The sequence below is a fragment of the Halichoerus grypus genome, chromosome 11 (genome assembly GCF_964656455.1).
Source record: "Halichoerus grypus chromosome 11, mHalGry1.hap1.1, whole genome shotgun sequence".
NCBI classification, from domain to species: Eukaryota; Metazoa; Chordata; class Mammalia; order Carnivora; family Phocidae; genus Halichoerus; species Halichoerus grypus.
The window spans coordinates 93,418,060-93,438,780 of NC_135722.1; the positions used below are offsets into that span (position 1 = coordinate 93,418,060).

A 20,721-nucleotide genomic window follows, 5' to 3' on the forward strand; every position below is an offset into this window, starting at 1 on the left:
TGAAATTTCTCTATAATGATGAGATTGAGATTGTTAAACTTAAAACAGTCCTAAATACTACTACTTTGCATTTCAGATTTTTAAGTATAAATGGCTTATCTGAAATTCAAAGCATGTTCTCCTTGCTTTTTGGAGGATTGGCCAGGTTCTGATGAGCTTGTCTACACTTTGAATTTTTACCTGTGGTACTCCAAAAAAGAAAAACTTCCTTTTCTGTATTTCAATTAAGAAAGGTTCTTTCTTTGGGGCACCTGGGTGGCTCAGTAGTTAAGCATCTGCCTTTGGCTCAGGTCATGATCCCAGGGTCCTGGGATCGAGCCCTGCACCAGGCTCCCTGCTCAGCGGGAAGACTGCTTCTCCCTCTCCCATTCCCCCTGCTTGTGTTCCCTCTCTCGCTGTGTCTCTCTCTGTTAAATAAATAAAATCTTAAAAAAAAAAAAAAAAGTTTTTTCCTTCCATGCAGTATACGGAGCTGCCTGGGAGAAATGTGGGCGAGAAGGCTCTGCAAATGGATAGGCCAAGAGCATTCTTTCTTATAGTGCACCCAGAAGAAAACTGCTATTGTACAGTCTTATCAGGTGTGTTAATAAAACACAGTGGCTATTTTCATGGCCATCATCACTGTTCATGAAGGTAAAAAACAAACAAAAAACCCATGTGCTACAATCTATTAATATTTACTGATGCTGATAATGTCATTTTATTTTATTATTTTTTTAAAGATTTTATTTATTTATTTGAGAGACAGAGGGTGCAGAAGCAGGGGGAGGAGCAGAGAGAGGGAGAAGAAGACTCCCCACTGAGCAGGGAGCTGGACATGGGGCTCAATCCCAGGACCCCGAGATCATGACCTGAGCTGAAGGCAGATGCTTAACCAACTGAGCCACACAGGCGCACCTGATAATGTCATTTAAAAAAAATATTTGTCAGGGGTACCTGGGTGGCTCCGTCAGTTGAGCATCTGACTCTTGGTTTCAGCTCAGGTCATGATCTCAGGGTCCTGAGATCAAGCTGCATGTCGGGCTCCACACTCAGCGTGGTGTCTGCTTGAGATGCTCTCTCTTCCTCTCCCTCTGCCCCTCCCCCCCACTCGTGTTCTCTCTCTTTCAATAACTAAAGTCTCAAAAAATAAAAATAAAAAATATCTGTCATCCTTTTAATTGCTAGAAAAAAAGTGAACAGGAGCTTTTTCTGCTATCCGACCATACATGTCCCAGTTCTCTGTCCTCATTCCCACCAACAAAGAAAAAAAAAAAGGCTATCAGGAATTTTTTCCTTAGGGTACCGGACCCGAAATCTTGGGTTACCACTTGGTTTTAATCATGTTATACCTTTGCGGCTGACTATTCAGATTACAATAGTACTCTTCACAGGGTGCTTTGTCAACAAGGCCAAGGACTCATCATTTTATGAAACTTCAATTGTCTCAAGTGTTAAATCCGCTATTCACAGAAATGTAAGTGCCCAGAGATGGCATTTCAGCCCCCAGAAAGGAAGACATTTACAGGCTTGATGTGATTTCTCTCACCTTCTGAGCAGACTACTTGAGATCTGTGGTTTACTGAAGATTTATTACCCGACAATTGAGACATCAGGTGTCACTTTTTAGGTCGCAAGACCTGAGTTCCCTCAAGTTAATATACAAAGCCATTCTCAGGCTACTTAATCTCCACCAGCACTGAAATCCTCTATTCCATCCTGCTCTCAGTGGGGTTCTTTTGTTACCGATACTCACAATCAGTCCATACTCCATGCACTAAGAATAACTGCTTAATGGCACTGGGTTTTCCCAGAGCACACACAGCAGTGGCCATTGGTACAGCGTTCGCATTGGGGAATCCTGATGCCTAATGCGGGGATGATAATTTCTTAGTAAGATCCGTACTTAGTTATTAATGTTCTTTCATACCGTGCCATCCAAGGGTAGTTTGCCCCCAACCCTGTGAAAGGCAGTGTCTGGCTGTTTCTCTTTCATGGCTTTCGGGTTTACAGGCTATAAGCAGAGGGGAGGATGCATGCTCTGTCTCAACCAAAGGTTCATCTGCTTTAAAACAAAAGCCATTCTTGCTCTTTGTTACCCTGAAAAACCCCGAGAGTTGTGCCTGGGCTCCAAGATCAGCTCTGACATAGAGACATGTCTGTTGTGTTCATTAACAATAAAACACAAATACTTTGAGCAGGGGTTATCAATGCCATCTGATAATATTAAGAACATTTAGAGCACATGCATTAATTGGCTCCCATTTTCAGCATCAGTAAGGGAGGACTCTACGTTCAGATGAATGAAAGGAGCATAGCTCTCTTGATGGTATTGGAAGCAAAACCAAAATAATTGCTCTTATATTCTTATAATAAGAGGCAAGGTGGGAAGAGAACTTAGGATGTGATTACAAGGACTTTGATATCAATTAGTCAAAGATCCTACATACCTTTCACCCTGTCATGCCTTTGCCTTGCCTAAGAAAGTCAGGAGTTATTTTAGAGTGGCAAGAAAGGAAACATCCTATTTCATTTTTTCAAAGTTTCACTTAATTGGAGAAGTTTCTATTTTTTTCCTATTGACCCCATGCTCCGTGCCTGGGAAGGCTCTTCTGCTATTGGGAATGTGCTCACTTGCACAATCTGGCAAAGGTCAGACCCTTAGCTAAGTACTGGGTCCAGTTCTGGCTACACAACGGAACTAAGATTTGGAAAAGCCGTGAAGGTTCATAGGGGAGCACGGAATGATCCAGGACAAGATCTATGTGGAAAGGTAAAGTGAAGAGGGATGACTGGGTTTAAAGTAAAGCCCTTAGGCACGAGTAGGACGCTTCCATAGAAAGGGATGATGATGACCATCAGTTGTCAGTATTTTAAAAGTGAAGATGCATAGGCTTAAATGGTCTCAGGGGCTTTGTTTCTGACATATCTTCTTTGTTACCTCAGAAGGTGCCCTATCTCTGGTTTCTCCACCTTGCAGCTTGTGAATGTACTTCTATCTCTTCTATGAACAAAAAAATGCAAGAATCCCTCACTTGATCTCATTCTCCAGTTAAACCTCATCTCTTAATCCCGTGAGGCATCTTGCAGGTGTAGGCTGCACTGGCCTTCCTTTTCCCTCTCTGGTTGTGCCCTCTACACCCTGCAAGAGAGCACGGATTCTCACTACCCCGCCCACACTGCTCTGCTCAGCCCACCGGTAACCTCTTCCTTGCAAAATCCTCTGGGCACCATTTTCTTTACCTTTTCATTTTTTCAAACTTACAAAATTATTTCAAACTTACAGGAAAATTGCAAGAATAGCATGGAGAACTCCCAAATATTCTTACTGAGATTCATTAATGTTGTGCCAGTTTCATCTTTCTCTGTGTGTCTCTCCACATACAGATAGATGGACACTCAAATATACATATACATCATTTCTGTGACTATTGTGTGCATTATGGCTACTTAGTTTTTTTTTTTCTGAATCCTTTGAGACTAGCATGTATGAGTTGCATGTATCATTCCCTTTTCATGGCACCCTTTTTAAGTAAAAAGTAAAAAACCCTTTCCTGCAGAGCTCGACCCTGTCCACTGATGTCTCTTTCTTGAGATTTTTCAGGTCTCGACTTCCATGACACTATTTTAGCCTGGCAGCCTTCTACCTCTCTGGCAAGCCCTTCATAGTCTCTCACCTTCTGCTCTCTTCCTGTGCTTACCCTTAAAATTTAACCCTACTCTACCGGGCGCTGTTCTTGACCCTCTTCTCTTCTCCCACTACCTCTGATTCCTGGGGCATCTCAGCAATTCCTACAGCTTCAGTCCACCAGGGAGTGGGTTCTTAAGATCAAACGTATGTTGCTAACTCAGATGTCTCTCCTGAGTTCTTGCTCGGATCGCATTCTTCCTCCAAATTCGACATCAGGCTCACCACCCCTGTTCTCGTGCCCTTCCCCCATTCCACCCCAGCACAAAAGCCCTTCTTTTCTACCTCTGTGGTATTAGTACCACTAATCGGACACTTGGAAACCAGTCTCTTTCTCTCTCCCCCATTTACCTTGTATTCAAACAGTTGCGGAATTTGTTAATCTCCCTCCTTGACCGTCTCTAGGCAGGCGCTGAGGGGGCTGCTCTGAGCTGCAGGAAGTTTCATCCAGTTGGTGGATTTAGATCTGTCCACCATACTGAAAAGTGAGTGAATGGTGTGCGGAGTGTGAGACAGACCCAGAGCAGGTGCTGCTGCCCTGAGTTCTCGAATGATCTCTTACAGGAACCACAGCAAACATCCCCTAACTGGTTTTGCTGTCTCTGCAATCTTATTTCCTTCCAGTCTATTCTCCAGACCCTGGCTAGAATGAATTTTCTACCACGTTCAGCCTCATCATGTCATTAACCTGCTTAAAATTTGCCCATGGCTTCCTGCCATTTGCAGGATAAAATCTAAAACCTTTTGGCCGACATAAAAGCCTTCCACGGCCCCTACCTCTAGTTACCTAACCTGCCCGTGTCACACCACTTCCCTCCCTCACACGTGCTCCCCCAGTTGCTGAGCTGTGGGTGAGGCTGAGGATACACCACGTTTCTCATGCTCTCAAACCTCTGCTCCCATTTGTCAGTTTGCCATATTTTGATTCATCCTTCTAAGGTCTGTTCAAATGCTGTTTCTTTTCAGGAGACTTTTCTTGCCTTTTAAGGCAGAATTAGGTGCTCCTTTCGTTCCTACTGCATGTTGAACCTACGTTCCTATTATTGCATTATAATGATCACATAACTGTCTTCCAACTAAAGTTTTGGGCTCCTTGAGGGTAGGGACCATTTTTTAAAAAAGATCTTTTAATTATTTTTTTTAAAGTTCTTTTTTTTTTTTTTTTTTTTTTGAACCATGTTTTTTGGGCCAGACCCCTGACCCTGAGTGCCTGGAATATAGTAGGTACTCAATAAATATTTGCTGTGGGAATTATTTTGATTTCATGTAAAGACATTTCTTATTAGTGGGAGATATTCATTGTTAGAGTAGGTCTACTGAGGGATATGTAGAGTCTTCTGAAGTTATCTTTCAAGAAAAAAAATTTCAGAGAGGCCCATTTTCACGAAATGATTTTTACACGTTTCTGTAACCAACCAGTAAATATTTACTGAGTGTTCGCTTTGGACAAAGCACTGTGCTAACAGCTGTAGAGAAACATACAATCTTAATGTTCAGGCAGCTTCTAGCGTAGTTGGTACAAAAGGAATACAGGCAGCAGCTAATGAAATGCAGCCAAATGATAAGCCCTGAGGGAGTGGTCCAGACCACAGGCACAGTTGCAGAGTGAGGGGGCAGAGGATGGGGCGGGAGAGGCTGGGAAATCCTCATGCAGGACGGGGGATCAGAAAGAAAGCACTGGATTTGGGTAGCAGAATCAGAAAAAGAAAGGCAACTTGGAGCTGAGTGCCTGCCTTGCTGGTGTGTAGGATGCAGCGGGGAGTTAACAAATCCTTTCTAAATAAAGAAAGGGACGCATCCCGTGGACCACTCTGCGTTGATCGTTTTAGGTCTAATGATTTTATATGTTTGGCTCCTCTTTGTCCTCATTCAGGAGTGGGTTATAAACAAATGAGTTCTAGTACACACAGAGAACACACAGCATTCTTTTGGCTTTCTTCCGATTTTCTTCCATACAAAATTTTTGACCGCCTCTGTCTAAGGCCATGCCACGAATCAAGCCCTGTGATTATTTTATGATTGGCTTTGGTCCTATAATATTGTGTAGTGATGATTATGGAAGCTCGAGGTTGCAAGACTCTTACATGCTTCAAATAGGTTTTCTATAATAATTTAAGTAACTAGAGAAAAATATCCTAGCATAATAGCATTTTGCTACTGGGATGCATCTTGTAGTTCATTTTGGGCAACTCTTCATTTAATAAGGAAGAAACTTAAGGCTTGGGGGGAGTTGAGATTTGCCCAAAGTTCTGCATCAACTAAAAGACAGGCAAAATCCGTGTCTTCTGACCCAGTCCATTATCTGTAACACGTGACAAAACCTTAAGGTGTTTCCCTTGTCCTCTCCATCCTGTTGGCCAAGCTCCCCGGGCTCTCACAGAGGTCTGGTGTAGACCCTGTCCTCTACATCCCACTGCCATGGACATTTCAGTGCCTCTTAACCTCTGGGTGTGGTCCCTCTGGCATCAGCTTTCAGGAAGCTCTGGGTGAATGACTGTTTATTTATTTATTTATTTATTTATTTATTTATTTATATTTATTTATTTATTTATTTATTTTTGCAACTCTGAGAGGGACCTGGAAGCCACTGTGAAGGAAAGATGATGATTTAGGTTGTCCCTCTTTTCTAAATTCTCTGAAACTGGAATGAACTTTATTTTTATTATTATACCTTTAGCACTGTACATAGTTTGAACTGATGGTGTCAGGCTTTCTAGGCTGTGTGATTTCACAGGGCTCACCCCTCCTTCAGCAGGGATAGAATCTGGTGTAAGACTGTTCCATAGAACTGCATACACCGGTTCCAGAAGAAACCATCTGCTAGTGCTTTTCCTCTTCTAGAGAAACGGTCAGGGGGACTATTTTGCAAAAGTCTTCCCTAAAATCACATTATGATGTCAGAGTAGTAAACCCAGGGCCAGAAAAGGATGTTTTCATGCTAAATTACTGGTTAGTTGGCTTTCCCTTCCTGCAAATGAGGGTTAAATGAGGCTCTGGGGATTTCTGCCCAATTTTAGGGACTGTGTTCCCCATCAGCTAGGGATGCTGTGACTACCAGCTCCATAAGGAAACAGACTTGGGAGCAGTGCAGATTTGGACAATATTTTACAACTGTGATCCCACCCCCCCGCACTTTCTCCATGCTTTTCTTCTGTTTGGGGTTTTAACTCTGAATTTTTAAAAGAGTGATGTGATGATTTTCTTCTAGGAAATTTAGAACCTTTGGAAAAATGGGTAGACTTGGTTGGCTGAGCAAGCAATGGCCCATGTGGGCAGAAACCAGTCTTACTCTTAGAAGGGTGGGTCACTAGGTCTCGGGCATAGGAATAAACCTGTAAGTGATAAGAAGTGAGTCGTGGACGTTACTTATATTTAGCAGTAACCCTTGAAACCCATTTAAAGTTCAATCTAGCAGGTAACCTTTAGCTGTTGGGCTCTTTGATGCCATTTGTCTTCAGGATTGATGGCAGCATTTTCAATCTCTTTGGCGTTCTGAATGGACGTCTTGTCAGTTACACTGATGGGGTAGGAGATCTAAGAGGGTAAAACATATAAAGCATGTTAATGGGATTCATTTTAAGTCTTAGAGCCACGAGGCTCATCTGTGTACTCTAGAAAGAGGTCCTGCAGGGCTGCGTTTTATTTTCAGTTCAAGGATATATCTTCGTCCTCAGGGACCTGGATTGTTCCTAAGGAAAACGGGAATAAATAATGTTTTCTCTCACAGGCTTGATGTGAGAATTGGTGCTTTGAGGTCAAACTACTATTTACTTTAAATGTTCAATACACACTCAGGGGACCCAATTTTAGAACAGTTATCTGAACCGGATGTAGCAACTAATGTTGAGTATATTAAATGAAATAATGAATAGTGAAATAACACTGTGCTTCAAGATGATGATAATAATAGAAATAACAATATTTAATATACAGTGAATGTTCATGGTATGCTAGTAGCTGTCCTAAGCATTTAGCATATATTCTATCAGTTATACTATATTAACCTTATTGGGTATGTACTATTACCCCCTTCTTGCAGATGAGAAAACTGAGGGACAGAGACATTAAGTAACTTGCCCAGAATCAATAGCTAGTAAGTGGAGAGCCAGACAGTCTAACTCCAGAGTCTCATATTCAGCAATTTTGAAATATCATCTTTGACTTGCAGAATTTGTAATGTTGGCATTCAGTGAATTTGAATGATGTAGATCAGAGGTTCTCAACTTTAGTTGGATGTTAGAATGACAAAATATCAGTGCCCTGGTCCTATCCCAGATCGATTAAATCAGGAGCTCTGGGGTGGTCCCAGATAGCATTATACTTTACTTTTTTTTAAGATTTTATTTGTTTATTTGGGAGAGAGAGATAGCAAGAGAGAGCATGAGTGGGGGAGGGGGTGAAGGAGGAGAGGGAGAAGCAGGCTCCCCACTGAGCAGGGAGCCCAATGCAGGGCTCCATCCCAGGACCCTGGGATCATGACCTGAGCCGAAGGCAGACGCTTAACTGACTGAGCCACCCAGGAGCCCCTAGCATTACACTTTAAAAGTTCCCCAGGTGGGTCTACTCTGGAGCAAGGTTTGGGAACCACTGACAAAGGCAGCTACATGGGATTTAGGTCCCTAAATTATGGAGGCCCTTCATTGCCTCCATTAGCTACCTATTTTATTTTTAAAGTTTATTTTTCAATAATCTCTACACCCATTCTGGGGTTCACACTCACAAACCCGAGATCAAGAGTCATTTGCTCTCTCTACTGAGCCAGTCAGGTGCCCTGCTACCTATTTTAAATCAAGAAATTAGATTGTCTCTATGCTCTATGGAATTCTAGCCACCAGGAAGCGTTTCAGAAAGCAAACTTAAAGTTATACTGTCTTAATGTTGGTCAAAGGATCTGGAGGTAATCCAGTATAACTGCTTAGTACTTCTGTACCATCCCTGGTAGATACTCATCCACTTGCTGCCTAAACTCATGCCCATTCTCCTGGCAGGAGTCACCTGTTTATGTCCTACGGGCTGAGGAGGGAGCATAAGGTGGCTTGTGAATCCTCCCTCCCTTTCTGTGGGAGACCTGGTCCTTTCAACCATCCCATGGAATAAAATGTTAGCTCTCTTAATCTCTGTTTCATGGATGACGAACATACTGTTGCATCATTGAACCACCTAAAAGTTCTTCCTAGGAGAGCAGAACTATATCTTCCTGTAATTTCTGTCCCTCTGCCCTCTGAAATAATGGATTAAGTCGATTAATCTCTCTCTCAGACAATAGCCCTAAATGTTAGCTGCTGACTGTGATGCCTTTGCTAGACCTCCTCTTATTTACAGGATCTGGGGCAAGATTTCTTTGCCATTCCTCCAGTGACAGGTTACCCAGGTTGGCTCATTTGGCTACTGTGCTTTGTGGCTTGTAAAGGTTGACTTCCCCCTTTCTAAACTGCTGTAACTAATTTTTAGATTTAGATTCTGGATTTTACACTTGTTTTATTAAATTGAACCTGGTGGGCTGTGTCGTGTGAGAAGCAGCAAGCTATGTAACGCTGGGAAAAGCACGGGATTTAGAATCTGTCATTTTTTTTAATAAGATTTTATTTATTGAGAGAGCGAGAGTGAGAGAGCGCAAGCAGGGGGAGCAGCAGAGGGGGAGGGAGAAGCAGGCTCGCCACTGAGCAAGGAGCCTGATGTGGGGCTTGATCCAAGGATCCCAGGATCATGACCTGAGCCGAAGGCAGATGCTTAACTGACTGAGCCCCCCAGGCGCCCCCAGAATCTGTCTTGTTTGTGTTCAGATTCTCCTGCTGCTCCTTACTTTTACTTTGCATTTATGCAGACTGCTATTCAAATGAGAAAGAGGGGGAAATATCTGTTAAATATTAATAAGTCAGTGTCTGACAATAAAGATAACCTCATTCCTCACTGCTTGATGCGGCTTCTGTGGCCACATGCAAGACAACATTTATTTTGGGTGAACTCTTATCTCTACCTGGATACATACCTGTCATCGTTACTGTACTCCTATAGATACAGCAATCAGATGGTATGGAAGTTTGGATACTTAAAGGTTGATCTGAGAATGGGAAAAAATGAAAATAAGACTTCTTCATGCTTGAATTATCATGGCAAATACAGGAGCAAAATGTGCTATTGGGTCATGGGATCAAACGAAATTGCATTTTGAGCATCATAAGCTGTGTAATGTCTATTCAATGTCTACAAATAGGAGTACTCAGGGCGCCTGGGTGGCTCAGTCATTAAGTGTCTGCCTTCGGCTCAGGTCATGGGATTGAGCCCCGCAACGGGCTCCCTGTGCAGCAAGGAGTCTGCTTCTCCCTCTGCCTGCCGCTCCCCCTGCTCGTGCTTTCTCTCTCTCTCTCTTTAATAAATAAATAAAATCTTAAAAAACAATTAAATAGGAGTACTCAACAGATTTCGAAAGATTACCTACTCTGCAGAAGGAAAACTTCCCAACACCACGAAACAGTCTAACTTGCTCTGAAATAGAAAGTTTAGGGATATAAATGCTGCCACTGAAGGTCAGGAACTGTGAGTCTTGATGGCATCTCTCAGTCCCTCTCCTGGCACTGGTTTAGGAAACAAGAGAGGTCTATAAAAGTATTAGGTTACATAATTTTGGTCCCTGTTATTGCAAAGGTTTCTATCCCTTATGGCCATGATGTTAAAAGGAAACGCCCCTCATTTACAAGTAAAATCATCTCTTTCCTGGACAAGAAATGAAGGCTGAGTTGGGGGAAAAAAAATCTAAATAGGCTGCCTAAGCAGGCAAGGAAATAATCCTTTTTCAAACCTCAAACAGGTGATGTCTTGGACAAAAATGTTATCTGGAGCCTGGGAGAAAAAATTGGGTTGATTCCTAGATCCGCCACTAGGATGTTCGATTCCCTGGCTTTTGTAAAGGGACTTGGTTTAGTTAATTCAGTCTGTCACTGGTGATCCTGTGACCCGGGATGGGATCCCTTACACACAGCTCTGGTAAAAAGTTTCCGAATTACAAATACATTGTCCTATGCTTCCTTCCCCAGAGAGTGTAGGATGTGCAATATTTCCATCCACAGGCTGTTTTGGTGGAACTCGGTGTCTGAATCACCCCAGTGAGAGCCTCAGGGCAAGTAAAGCATACTTCTACATTATCTCTTTGAAAGTGGAATGGGACACAACCTCTGCCAGCTATTTTTTTTTTTTTTGTGAACCATTCTATTAATACCAATCAAATCGAGAAAATGATCAAATGAAATTGCATTTTGAGCATCATAAGCTGTGTAATGTCTATTCTGTTAAATTGGGGCCTATAATTGCTTCTCTACTGAAAAGATACAACAAAGACAGCAATCATGGCATGTCATTATCCCAGACTAGAAAACCGGCCTTTGCTGGGAGGACTTCAAAGGCTTGTGGTTCTCGAATTGCATTTGGCTGCTATTGATGAAACGCGGGCAATCCTGATTAGGTGTTTACACTGAGGTAAGGCGCAGAGCAGAGAGCCTGAGTGCCTGGGTCTAGAGCCATTAAAAAATTGTACATTATGTTCCTTGCTTTGAAGTGAGGGTTTGTAGGAAGGAAAGCAACTCAGATTGAGTACAGCTGAGCTAGATTGGGCTGCTACTTCTCTCTCAAAGAAACTCGTCAGGTTCTTAGAGAATCGGCACCACACAAAAAAAGTTGAGGCTTTACACCAAGAGCTATATGTGAATTAGTGTCTCTGCACAGACACACACTGAAACATGTTTAGAAAGCGTATTATCCTTAAGTTCCGCAATCACTGCAAGTTTTGCTCCTTTATTCCTTGATACTGTTTTCTTTTTTTATCACTGACGTCATGCGGAACCGCACAATTAACGTATCCGTTTCCTTGTTATTCCCTGATGGTATTAACAACCAGCACAGAGCCAAATCAAAATAAGCCAAAGAGTCTGATTTTTTTTTTTTTTTAACGTCGTATTTGCTTACCGTCCCTCCAACACATCTGTTACTTAACCCCTCTCTTCGGGACCGAGTCACTGGATTCCGTGAGCATTGGTGAACTTGGCGAATGGGTGATCTGCTGTGTTAACTCTGTTCTATTTCTGATGCATTGTGCTCTGTGGGAGCGCAAGCCCGCTAGCATCTCTCTCTCCGTACGTGGCCGGCAGAAGAGGTGGAGGCATGGTGGCGCCGAGAGCCCGCCATTGTCAGGCTCCAACGTGGCTATTTTGCACAGCTGTTTGAATTATCTGGGGATTTGTATTCGTGATTCAGCTATTTAGAGACAAAACACATGAACTCTTTTGGCTCTGCTGTTGGCCACTTTCTCCATTCCCGCAGAACCCTTCATAATGCATTTCACACGCAGGTGCTCAATCAGAATGTGATGACATTGGAACCTTTGGAGATACTACTTTTTTGCATTCATTTTCTGTATAAGATCCTGCAGCTTTTAAAACCTCCGGACTAATTATGCCAGCAAGCGCTTTAAAACCCTTCAGTGCCTCCCCATTGCCCTTAATCTTTAAAGGTTTTTAAGGCCCTGCCTTCTGTACTTCTCACTCTTTTCACCTCGTACTTTCTTAACTCTGCGGTTGGGCCACAGGCACCCTTATCTCTGGGTCTGTGCATAGGCCATCCTTTGCAAGGAAACACCTCTTCGCCTCACTTATTCTGACCAATCCCATTCACTGCTGCTGTTCCAGCCTGGGCTGAAATAGAGCTTCCTCCAGGAAGCCTTCCTTGACTCCTCAGAGGTTACAGTAGAGGCACCTGAGCTCACAGCCTTGGCACTTTGTACTTTCCTTTTTGTAACAAGTATTACCTTGGTAATTAGGTTTGTTTCCCCTCTAGACTCTAAGTCCCAGCTCTGGTGGCGCTATTCACATGAGCCACGTGGTGGCCCTGGATATGCCTAGCATGCACATGCCCAGTGAATATTATTGACTGAAAAGACCTATCTACATGGAGCACTGAACTCTCCATTTACACCAGAATACATAGAATCTACTTGCTTATCTGGCTAGATTTGTGGTTTATTGTCAACAAAATTAGGTGGAAAGCAGGCCTTATCTTTCCCTTTCCCTTGCTCGCTCCGCCCAGGACCACTGGGCCTTCACCCTTCACGGTGTTGTTCCCTCTTCCAGGAACATTCTTTCCTCAAATATTTGCATGATGTGCTCTCTCACCTCCTTCATGACCTCTTTAAAACTGTGATTCCCCCCTCCCCTCAAATTCCCTATTTCTCTGCTCTCTTTCCCTAGCACTTCCATCACCTACAAATACACTGATTTACCTATTTTTGTCTATTGTCCGTCTCCTACTAGAAAGTTAGCCCCACAAGGGTTGGGATTTTTGTCTTTTATTCAGTAATATATTCTAAGTACCTAAGACAATGCCTGATACATAATAAGCTCTTAATAAATACATGCAAATGAATGAAGCAGTTAACTTTTCAAGAATATGAAAGAGATTTTAGGACTATCTTGTGTTTGATTAACCAAGTCACCTGAACTCTATATAACACAACTAGGGATATGTAAGTGTGACCTCTGGACGGCCACAGAATTCAAATTGCTCCATTATTAAAATCCTTCAGTGATTCCACGTCATGTAGAGGAAAGGCATAACTCCTTAGCAGAGCGGTTCTAAAACTTGACTATGTATTAGACTCACTTAGAGGGCTTATTAAAACAAATTGCTGGGCCTCGCCCCAGAGTTTCTGATTCAAGAGGTCTGGGATGCGGCCCAAGAATTTGCACTTCTGGCAATTTCCCAGGCGATGCTGATGCTGCTGGATTCCAGGGACCATATTCTGAGAACCCCTGCTTTACAATGATGTACGGGGGCCTGCATGAAAGGCACCTGCCGATTTCCGTAGTCGAAATACCCACACTGCCATCCTCCCAATCTAGACACGTACAACACAGAAGTATTCGTCTTCTCCTCAACTTGCTGGATTCAGTAATCCTCTCCAATCCTTTCTTTAAGATTCCAACTGAAGCCCACAGCTGATGCTCATGGCTGGCCAGCTACTCTCTCGGATGCCTTGGTATTTCTGCGTCCACCAGTTGGGTTGTATGTTTACCAAGAGGCTTTTACATTTGTTCGCAAACCTGTTTATGTCTATCATATGGTTTGTTAAAATTATAACATGTTTGAAGGTGAGATAATTTGGAGAAATCTGAGTGTGAACAGAGTTGTTATTTTCATGGAAACGAAGTAAAATAATTTAGAATGGCCCAATAGGGACACCTGGGTGGCTCGGTTGGTTAAGCGTCTGCCTTCGGCTCAGGTCATGATCCCGGGGTCCCGGAATCGAGTCCTGCATCGGGCTCCCTGCTCAGCAGAAAGCCTGCTTCTCTTTCTACCTGCCGCTCCCTTCTGCTTGCATGCTTGTGCTCGCTCTCTCTCTCTGACAAATGAATGAATAAATGAATGAATGAATGTCTTAGAATGGCCCAATAAAACAAAAGGCAAGAGAAAAACAAGGGGTGGGGGGAAAGCTGATAAAGATTAGGGTAGGGGCGCCTGGGTGGCTCAGTCGGTTAAGCGGCTGCCTTCAGCTCAGGTCATGATCCTGGGGTCCTGGGATCGAGCCCCACGTCCGGCTCCCTGCTCAGTGGAGAGCCTGCTTCTCCCTCTCCCTCTGCCTGCCACTCTGCCTACTTGTGCTCTCTCTCTATCTCTCTGTCAAATAAATAAATAAAATCTTTAAAAAAAAAAGGATTAGGGTAAGTAGTTATAAAAAAAATCAAGGGCGCCTGGGTGGCTCAGTTGGTTAGGCGACAGCCTTTGGCTCGGGTCGTGATCCCAGGGTCCTGGAATCGAGCCCCACATTGAGCTCCTTGCTCAGCAGGGAGCCTGTTTCTCCCTCTCCCTCTGCCTACTACACCACCTGCTTGTGCTCTCTCTCTCTGTCAAATAAATAAATAAAATCTTTAAAAAAAAAAAACAAAGAAAGTTTATGTTCTTAGATCCTTTCTTTAAAAAATGTTTTGTAAAGATTTACTTATTTATTTTAGAGAGAGACAGCTCGAGCAGGGGGAGGGGCAGAGGGAGGGAGAGAGAGAATCCCAAGCTGACTCTGCACTGAGCGAGGAGCCCAACACGGGGCTCGATTCTAGGACCCTGAGATCATGACCTGAGCTGAAATCAAGAGTCAGTTGCTCAACTGACTGAACCACCCAGGTGCCCCTAGATCCTTTCTAAAGTTTTTTTTTTAAGTCTCTCAAACTGAGGCAGAAGGACAACGTGGTAGTCCAGTACCACATGCACTGACAGGAGAGGCCTCGGCCCCCCTGGAACAGACTGGCGAGCTAATGTAGGTCTATATTCTTTAAGCGCAAATCAACTGTTCAGGGTCATCTTTTTCCATATCTGCTTAAGCCACTGTATTGGATTAATTGACCAAATACCAGTTCCTGACTAGTACCCTAGAGGTTCCCCTTGTACCAGCAGGCTTCCACCTAAACCGTGACCTCCCAAAGCTCTTACACCATCGCACTCAGTCCCTTTGCCTGCAATACTACTTCTGTCCACCACCTGCTACCTTCTTTTTAAAGAACTTGTTCAATGGTTGCCTCTTCTGTGACACCCTCTCTGAATTCCCCTGACAGACTCAGGCACTTTTTCTTCTGCGTTCCTTTGGGACCTTACGTGTCTCTTCTATAGGTACTATTTTATTTTTAAAAGATTTTGTTTATTTATTTAGAGAAAGCACGAGCAGAGGGAGGAAGAGAGGAGAAAGAGAATCTCAAGCAGACTCTGCACTGAGTGGGGAGTCTGACACAGGGCTCGATCTCACGACCCTGAGATCATGACCTGAGCTGAGATCGAGAGTCGGATGCTTAATCGATTGAGCCACCCAGGCACCCTGGTACGGACTCTTTAATATGTCTGCTTCCCACAAGGCCGGAAGCTCCTAAAGAGCAGATACACCGACAGCAGCCAAAATGACTGCAGACCCCTAGCAGTCTGGGGCATTTAATGAAGAGGCAGAGTATCCTTCCTCCCATTGCCACAGCTCTGGACTTTACCACAGAAGCAGGTGCCATGGCCCCAAGGTAAGAGAGCAAGGCCTGTGGAGTGCTCTAGGCATGTTTGGGAAAGCTATCCTGAGAAACGATTGCTTATGTTAGGGTTCTGGTTTTTGAAAGGGCATGCTTTAATTATGAGGAGAGTTTTCTTTTCATGGATCTCTCGTCAGTAATGTTGAATTAATGGAGGGTCACTCTATGGATCATACGGTTGGTAGCAAACCAACTAAGTGCTGAACAGTGCATACAGAAAGATGCCTTAGGAAATGTGTTATACTGGGGGAAAAAAACCCCATAAAGTTCAATTTGAATTATGCTGTCATAAGTGCGTGCTCTTGTTGTGGTCACACAGGGCAAAAGAAAAAAAAAAAAACCCGAATCAATGAAGATACAGAGTACTTACTCTATAGAAGAATAATTTTTATGAGTATAGTAGAGGTGAGACTCAAAAATACCACCAAAACTGGAAGAATTCTAAAAAACAAAAGAAAGAATTCTGTTTCTAACCAAATATAATTAGAAAAAGATGATCATCATTGAAATAAAGGTAAAGCTTAATTTTATAGACAACCAAAAATTGTACTAAATCTAAAATGATAGAAAAGGAGAGCAATCTATCACTTAAATATGAGTCTAGGGGCATCTGGGTAGCTCAGTCAGTTAAGCCTCTGACTCTTGGTTTTGGCTCAGGTCGTGATCTTATGGGTTGTGAGATGGATCCCTGCATCAGGCTCCATGTTCAGTGGGGAGTCTGCTTGAGATTCTCTCTCCTCCCTCTGCCCCTCCCATTCATGCTCTCTCTCAAGTAAATAAATCTTTTTTAAAAATTAAAAAAGTCTTATCCAGTAGGATAAGTGGACAGTCTTCTGGGAGTTCTACCATAGATTGGGCTATTGGGGTATTGAAATGCTACCCTTTTAGCTACACTTTCTTATTCTACCTGAAGTCCTATCCCTTTCACTTTGAGGCGCTATGATCTGAAAAAAAAAATCTGTTTAGAAGGGCCTATTCCCAGAGTGATTCCTTTCCCTTTCTATGGCTTGAGAATGCCCAGTGTTGACAATAGCTTCCCTTTACCATCTGCCATGCATCAGGAGCTTTGTATAATTTTTTTCTACTAGGCCTCCAAGGCAGAAATTGACCCCATATAATAAAGAATATCAGGCTTAAAGAGTCACTTGCTCAGAAATCTAGGAAGTGCTACCACCTAGTTTGCTGAAGAGCCAGGATATAACCCATGATTGTCTGACTTCCAAATGAGTGCTTTGTTTTGGTTTTATGTTTTACTCCCGTCACACTGTGTTGTCCCTGGGGGAGAAGGCTTCTACCACGACTGGCACAAACCAAGCCTCCTCCCCCAGAGCTTCCATAGTTTCTTTTCCTCATCTGTTCATGTCTCAACTTGAATGACATCTCCTCAGAGAGTCCTTCACAAGCACCCAAACATCCCAGTTACACTCCCATTCATCCTTTTCTTAAGTTATTCAGTGTCCTTTGAGGTATTTATTGGCATGTGAAATTATTTTGTTACATGTTTCTTGCCTCTGTTACATGATTGGAACATGAGCTCCCTGAAGCCCAGGCTCTGTGTGTCTTGTTTTCTGGTGTATCCTTAGCCCTGAGCACCGAGCACATAGCTGGTGCTCAATAAAGGTCTGTTGGCTGACTGACCTGCTGTCTCAGCAGGAGCCACGAATGTATGTTGATCTTCAAAATGGGTGGTGGATTCTTGATAGGGCTTTATACTGTCTGGAAGACTATAGGTGATGTATAACTTTTCTATATTTGTTTTCACAAAGTATCTGTAATTACTTTCCGGGGAAAGACAAGAGAAGAACAACAGGTCTAAAGCACTTATTGCTCTTTTCTGAGCATGCTAGATTCTTCCCTTCATCGGTCTTCAAAGTCACATTGGAATCAAGATAGAAAGGCAGCTCCTTTTTCAAGACACAAATGTCTTTTAATGGCAGATCAGAAATGGACTCAAATTCTAACTAATGAGTTTCAGACAAACACTGAACAAATCATGAATTAAAAAAAGTAAGTCGTGAATATTCACTGGCAAAGTTACTGGCTGACAGTGATACTTAGGTGCCCTCTAGTGTGTGTTGGTTTTTATCAGTTCCTTGCTTCACATGTCAGATGATCGAAATCTCCTCATGTATTCCAAGGTGATTTTTCCAGTGCATTTTAATGTACGATCGATCAACAGATGAAAAATGTACATCGTACAGATGAAAAATGGCAAAAATAATTGTGGAGAAATTTAATTTAAAAACTGATGGTTCTGCTCTGAGCCATTATTTACGAGCAAAGAATGCAATTTAGGTGACCTGAGCAGTCAGGGGGTGTGAAGTGACAAGGGTTACTACAAAATGTTGGGTCTTGTGAGTCCATAGGCATGGTTCAAAAATAAGAGCTATAAAAAGGATATAAAGTGAAAGGCTGTGCTCCCATCCCCCTCCACCCTCCACAATTAACCACCCACATACCCTTCCACAGTTTTTTATGCATACCAAGGGAAACACAGAGCTTTATTCTTCCCCACTTTTTTACACTGTATGCACTGTTCTATACCTTTAATTTTCCCCTTAATAATAAACCTTGATAAGTTGTCCATAACCATTCATGGAGAACATCCTCATTTTTTTTAACAGCTACAATGTACTTTATTCTATGGATGTACTATAATATCAGTATTACCCACATGATAGACATTTGGATAGTTTCCCATCTTTTGCTGAAAAAAGGCTGAAATGGAGAATCTTGTACAGGAGTTATTTCAAAACTGCACATATATAACTAGGAAAAATTCCTAGGAGTGGGATATGTTGGGTCAAATAAAAATAATTGTTGCGAACATTTATATAGTGCTTGCTATAAGGCAGGCATTGATCTAACCACACTACATATATTAGCTCATGTATATAATCTTCTTAATAATCCTGTGAAGAAAGTACTATTATTATCTTTTTTTTTTTTAAGGATGAGGAAACTGAGGCACATAGGGGTTAAGCAACCTGCCCAAGGTCAGACAGCAGGTGGCAGTACCAACCACCTTGGCTCTGAAGTCTATTCTCTTAGTCATTATGTTTTACTTTTTCAAGGAGTATATGTTTTAGTATTTTAAATAGATATTAACAAGTTGTCCTCCCCACCTGTTATGCCAATTTATTATCTCAACAACCTGACTGTACTTCTATGTATTAACTTTTCTGTGAATTTTCTATTGATGGCCTTTGCATATTTTTATATTGGGATTTTTGGTCTTGATTTCCAGGAGCTCTTTATATATTAGAGATATTAGAGTTTCATCTGTGATATGAATTAGAAATATTTTTCTTCTTTGTATTTTGACTCTCTTATGCTTTTTTCCTACAGAAGTTTTTGGTATTTATGTAGTCAGATTTATCAATCCTTTGTAGATTGTGGATTTTGAACCATTTCGAGGTTATGGGAGAATTTGCTTCATTTTTTTTTTTCTAGTATTTTTATGGTTTAATTTTTTTTAATTAAATATTTGGTCCATTTAGAATTTATCTTGTTGTATGATATCAGGTATGGCTCTGACTTCATTTTCTCCCAGATGGCTACCCAGTTGTTTTATTGAACAATGTACCATTTCCTCACTGATTTGAGATACTGCTTTATCAAATCATAGTATCATATCCTATATTCCCATATGTTAATTGGTTCTGTTTCTGCACTTTCTTCTCTGTTCCATTTTTCTGTCTATATATGCATTAAATATTATCCTAGTATTTAATTATTGAGGGTTTATAATATACTCTCTGGTAGTGTTAGATTCCCTCGTGATTCTTAATGTCCAGAGCTTTCTTTATTATTCCTGCTTTTATTTTTCATCTGAACTTAATCAGTTTTTTGAGTCTTATTTAAAAAAAAAACTGTTAATATTTTTTTGGAATGTCATAAACTTCTTAGATGTACTTTCAAATCTTCCCAAAGACAATACAACTACTTAAGACCCTGTCTGATTCAACTGGGCATAAATGCTTGTGACAAAATGATGTATTAAAAAGCTGATTTTCTTTTTTAAAGATTTTATTTATTTATTTGTTAGAGAGAGAGTGGGCGAGAGAGAGTGAGCAAGGGTACAAGCAGGGGGAGCAGCAGAGGGAGAGGGAGAAGCAGGCTCCCTGCTGAGCAAGGAGCCTGATGCGGGACTCGATCCCCCGGCAGTGCTATCATGACCTGAGCTGAAGGCAGACGCTTAACGACTGAGCCACCCAGGCGTCCCAAAAAGCTGATTTTCTTCACTGTGTAATGGTAATTGACATTTAGTCATTCATTTGGCGATAGATGTCATTTATCTTTTCAGTATTTCTAGTTGTAAGATATTGGTCATCTCTTTCAAAGAAATTAAGAGGAGAAAATAGATTTTCAAACATGAAAACCTTCCAGATAGATGCTGCTTAATCTAAAACAATACCCTCCAAACCTGCCACCCCTAATTCTTACCTCCTGATCCCAAATTAACAGAATAATCCCATCAGTCATTGAAATCATCAATGCTGTATGGGTACTGACTTACACAACTACAATTTTGGGTTTCTGGAAAACCCTGTAGGTGCTTTATATGTAGTCCATGGACCAGCTGCCTTGACATCACCTGGGCACTTGTTAGAAATGCATACTCTTTTTTTTTTTTTTAAAGATTTTATTTATTTATTTGACAGAGAGAGACACAGCGAGAGAGGGAATACAAGCAGGGGGAGCGGGAGAGGGAGAAGCAGGCTTCCCGCGGAGCAGGGAGCCCGATGCGGGGCTCGATCCCAGGACCCCGGGATCATGACCTGAGCCGAAGGCAGACGCTTAACGACTGAGCCACCCAGGCGCCCCAGAAATGCATACTCTTGAGTCTCACCCCAGACCTAGTGGATTAAAATCCGTATGTTAACAAGATTCTGGGATGGTTCATGAGTGCCTTAAAGTTTGAGGGGAAAAAAAGATCCGTGGTTCTTAGTGGGCCCAACAGCAGAAGTGGCGTCACCCAGAACCACGTAGAAAATTCAAATTCTTGGG

General features: G+C 42.2%; 1 protein-coding gene across 3 annotated transcripts in view; it reads right to left on the reverse strand.

Annotated features, from left to right (window-relative positions):
• Positions 1–20,721, reverse strand: part of JHY (junctional cadherin complex regulator) — a 63,532-nt gene that overhangs the window by 17,546 nt on the left and 25,265 nt on the right. For 2 of the 3 annotated variants that reach the window (XM_036089518.2, XM_036089513.2), the window contains exon 4: positions 7,088–7,201. The exons of the other annotated variant lie outside the window; for it this stretch is intronic. In XM_036089518.2, the coding sequence (XP_035945411.2) occupies positions 7,088–7,201 (114 nt within the window). The remainder of the gene's footprint in view (positions 1–7,087; positions 7,202–20,721) is intronic. 3 annotated transcript variants of the gene reach the window in all.